Source organism: Salvelinus sp. IW2-2015, unplaced genomic scaffold (genome assembly GCF_002910315.2).
Source record: "Salvelinus sp. IW2-2015 unplaced genomic scaffold, ASM291031v2 Un_scaffold961, whole genome shotgun sequence".
NCBI classification, from domain to species: Eukaryota; Metazoa; Chordata; class Actinopteri; order Salmoniformes; family Salmonidae; genus Salvelinus; species Salvelinus sp. IW2-2015.
The window spans coordinates 177,772-182,307 of NW_019942665.1; the positions used below are offsets into that span (position 1 = coordinate 177,772).

Below are 4,536 nucleotides of genomic sequence, written 5' to 3' on the forward strand. Positions count from 1 at the left end.
CTCAACGTGATATTCACAACTCTACAGTGATCCTTCTCTCCCATAGAAAATTTGTGGGCAGAAATGAAAAAGCGTTTGCGAGCAAGGAGGCCTACAAACCTGACTCAGTTACACCAGCTCTGTCAGGAGGAATGGGCCAGAATTCACCCAACTTATTGTGGGAAGCTTGTGGAAGGCTACCGGAAACATTTGACCCAAGTTAAACAATTTAAAGGCAATGCTACCAAATACTAATTGAGTGTATGTAAACTTCTGACCCACTGGGAATGTGATGAAAGAAATAAAGCTGAAATAAATCATTCTCTCTACTATTATTCTGACATTTCACATTCTTACAATAAAGTGGTGATCCTAACTGACCTAAAACAGGGTATTTTTACTAGGATTAAATGTCAGGAATTGTGCAAAGCTAAGTTTAAATGTATTTGGCTAAGGTGTATGTAAACTTCCGACTTCAACTGTATATGCTACCACTGGTGTGTGTCCAAATTTGACATTTTTGATAACAACCGCCGTGTCTTTGTGAGACGCAGAGTAGGTGAACGGATAATCTCCGCATGTGTGGTTCCCACCGTGAATCTTGGAGGAGGAGGTGTGATGGTATGGGGGTGACACTGTTGGTGATTTATTCAGAATTCAAGGCACACTGAACCAGCATGGTTTCCACAGCAATCTGCAGCGATACGCCATCCCCCATCTGGGTTGCGCTTAATGGAACAATAATTTATTTTTCAACAGGACAATGACCCAACATCTCCAGGCTGCGTAAGGGTTATTTGACCAAGAAGGAGAGTGCTGGAGTGCTGCATCAGATGACCTGGCCTCCACAATCACCCATCCTCAACGCAATTGAGATGGTTTGGGATGAGTTGGACCGCAGTGAAGGAAAAGGCGGCAACAAGTGCTCAGCATATGTGGGAACTCCTTCAAGAAAAGCATTCCAGGTGAATCTGGTTGAGAGAATGCCAAGAGTGTGCAAAGCTGTAATCAAGGCAAAGGGTGGCTACTTTGAAGAATCTAAAATATATTTCGATTTTTTTAACATGAATCCATATGTGTTATTTCAGAGTTTTGCTGTCTTCACTATTATTCTACAATGTAAAAAATAGCAAAAATAAAGAAAAATCCTTGAATGAGTAGGTGTGTCCAAACTTTTGACTGGTAATGTATATACACTACCGTTCAAAAGTGTGTGGTTACCTGGATATGGCTTTAAAAAAAAAAAAAAAGTTTGTTTTTGAAAGAAAAGCAATTTTTTTGTCCATTAAAATAACATCAAAATGATCGCAAATACAGTGTAGACATTGTTAATGACTATTGTAGCTGGAAACGGCAGATTTTTTAATGGAATATCCACATAGGCGTACAGAGGCCCATTATCAGCAACCATCACTATTGTGTTCCAATGGCACGTTGTGTTAGCTAATCCAAGTTTATAATTTTAAAAAGGTTAATTGATCATTAGAAAACCCTTTTGCAATTATGTTAGCACAGTTGAAGACTGTTGTTCTGAATAAAGAAGCAATAAAACTGGCCTTCTTTAGACTAGTTGAGTATCTGGAGAATCAACATTTGTGGTTTCGATTACAGGCTCAAAATGGCCAGAAACAAATAAGTTTCTTCTGAAACTCATCAGTCTATTCTTGTTCTGAGAAATTGCCAAGAAACTGAAGATCTTGTACAATGCTATGTACTATTTCTTTCACAGACCAGCGCAAACTGGTTCTAACCAGAATAGAAAGAGGAGTGGGAGGCCCCAGTGCACAACTGAGCAAGAGGACAAGTACATTAGAGTGTCTAGTTTGAGAAACAGACGCCTCACAAGTCCTCAACTGTCAGCTTCATTAAATAGTACCCGCAAAACACCAGTCTCAACATCGATAGTGAAGAGGCGACTCTGGGATGCTGGCCTTCTAGGCAGAGAAAGGAAAAGCCATATCTCTGTCCAGTGTCTGTGTTCTTTTGCCCATCTTAATATTTTGTTTTCATTGGCCAGTCTGAGATATGGCTTTTAAGTGACACCAAACTTATTTCCGGGCAATTTGGATAACTAGGGCCACTAACAATTTATAGGGCATTCACTCCCTGCTCTAAAATGTAGAGAAAAACAGGGCAATTCAAGAGCGTGCTATAAATTAATGTCAAAATGTAGTTTCCTTTGCCCTGTCATTATCAATCACTTGTTCTTGACAGTGTTGATGAAATAAGAACGTTAGTTTGCTAGTTTAGACTGAGGTGCTCTTGGTTGTATCTCTTCCATATTTAGCATTGGGAGATGGCACCATTTGGAGGTCTTTCTGCAGGATGGACCTATCAAAATCAACTTGATACCCTCGTCATTTTCATCTCCGATCCTTGGCTTCCATTGGCGATCAATTTACATTGAGAGGGGCCGTTTCTATAGCGATTAAAAGGGAAAGACTCAGAAATACACAATGAAAACAGGAACAGATTGTCTACACGGAGGGTGGATAATGAAATTCAGTCTGTCAGTCTTCTAAATAAATATTATTTAGTCCCTATGTTGCTTTCTATTTCACGGATTTCATTTAGAAAAAGTCCATATTTTCACTCATGAACGTGTAGCCAATGGTTAGCTTGTCAGTTGATGTTCGAAGTTAGCGCCAATCTGCCATGAAGCAGCGCCACAGAGTTCTATTGAGCAGTGACCACTTTTTGATCATCCCGGTGACGACATTTCATTCACTCTAAACATGCTCAATTCTCTGAGTATTCTCATGGTAGAGACATGAGGTTTGGACTATTGCTTTTCTGGCGCAATTTTCTATTGAATGGACATATTTGTATAAACCTTGAATGAACTAATCATTTTATGGGTGAACACACAACAATTTAAATGAAGTAAATGGATCCGTGGAGACAAACTGTGGAACAATCCTTTAACTGTCCACTGATGTAACAGTATCGTAAATGGGTACTCTGAGGAAGGTTTCATCTATTGGACTCAGTTTCTACCAGAGTAATTATTCCGTTGTTCCATTAACAGTGTGACTGAGGTGTTGGTCTGAGGTGCCCTGTGGTGGGTGGTGCGGTGCGGTGCGGTGAGGTGCGGTTACCTTGACGAGGTTGAGGATGATGATGGGTGAGCCAAACCGCTGGAGCATCTGGTCAAAATGGAGGGCAGCTACATGGGCATAGGGGTCGGCCTGATCCACTGAAACACAACAGAGAGAGGTCAGAGGGCAGCTACATGGGCATAGGGGTCGGCCTGATCCATTGAAGGTTCCAGAGGACTAGCTTACATGGGCATAGGGGTCGGCCTGATCCACTGAACCACACAGAGAGAGGTCAGAGGGGCTACATGGGCATAGGGGTCGGCCTGATCCACTGAAACACAACAGAGAGGTCAGAGGGCAGCTAATGGGCATAGGGGTCGGCCTGATCCACTGAAACACAAGGAGAGGTCAGAAGGAGCTACATGGCATAGGGGTCGGCCTGATCCACTGAAACACAACAGAGAGGTCAGAGGGCAGCTACATGGGCATGGGGTCGGCCTGATCCAGACAAACACGAGAGGGTCAGAGGGCAGCTACATGGGCATAGGGGGTCGGCCTGATCCACTGAAACACAACAGAAGAGGTCAGAGAGCAGCTACATGGGCATAGGGGTCGGCCTGATCCACTGAAAACAACAGAGAGAGGTCAGAGGGAGCTACATGGGCAATAGGGTCGGCCTGATCACTGAAACACAACAGAGAGAGGTCAGAGGGCAGCTACATGGGATAGGGGTCGCCTGATCCACTGAAACACAACAGAGAGAGGTCAGAGAGAGCTACATGGGCATAGGGGTCGGCCTGATCCACTGAAACACAACAGAGAGAGGTCAGAGGCAGCTACATGGGCATAGGGTCGGCCTGATCCACTGAAACAAAACAGAGAGAGGTCAGAGAGCAGCTACATGGGCATAGGGGTCGGCCTGATCCACTGAAACACAACAGAGAGAGGTCAGAGGGCAGCTACATGGGCATAGGGTCGGCCTGATCCACTGAAACAAACAGAGAGAGGTCAGAGGGCACTACATGGGCATAGGGGTCGGCCTGATCCACACACAGAGAGGTCAGAGGGCAGCTCATGGGCATAGGGGTCGGCCTGATCCACTGAAAACAACAGAGAGAGGTCAGAGAGCAGCTACATGGGCATAGGGGTCGCCTGATCCACTGAAAACACAACAGAGAGAGGTCAGAGGGCAGCTACATGGCATAGGGGTCGGCCTGATCCACAAACAGAGAGGTCAGAGGCAGCTACATGGCATAGGGGTGGCCTGATCCACTAACAAACAGAGAGGTAGAGGGCAGCTACATGGGCATAGGGTCGGCCTGATCCACTGAAACACAACAGAGAGGTCAGAGGAGCAGCTACACTACGCTCAAAAGTTTGGAGTCACTTAAAAATGTCCTTGTTTGTTTAAAGAAAAGCACATTTTTTGTCCATTAAAATAACAGAAAAATTATCAGAAATACAGTTAGACATTGTTAATGTTGTAAATGACTATTTGTACATGGAAACGGCAGATTTC

At 44.1% G+C, this 4,536-nt stretch overlaps 1 protein-coding gene across 1 annotated transcript in view; it reads right to left on the reverse strand.

The window, feature by feature from the left end:
- The window catches only part of fig4a (FIG4 phosphoinositide 5-phosphatase a), a 116,897-nt gene that overhangs the window by 71,193 nt on the left and 41,168 nt on the right, over nt 1–4,536 (reverse strand). The window contains 1 exon segment of the mRNA XM_024136581.1: nt 3,078–3,175. Within this exon segment, the coding sequence (XP_023992349.1) occupies nt 3,078–3,175 (98 nt within the window).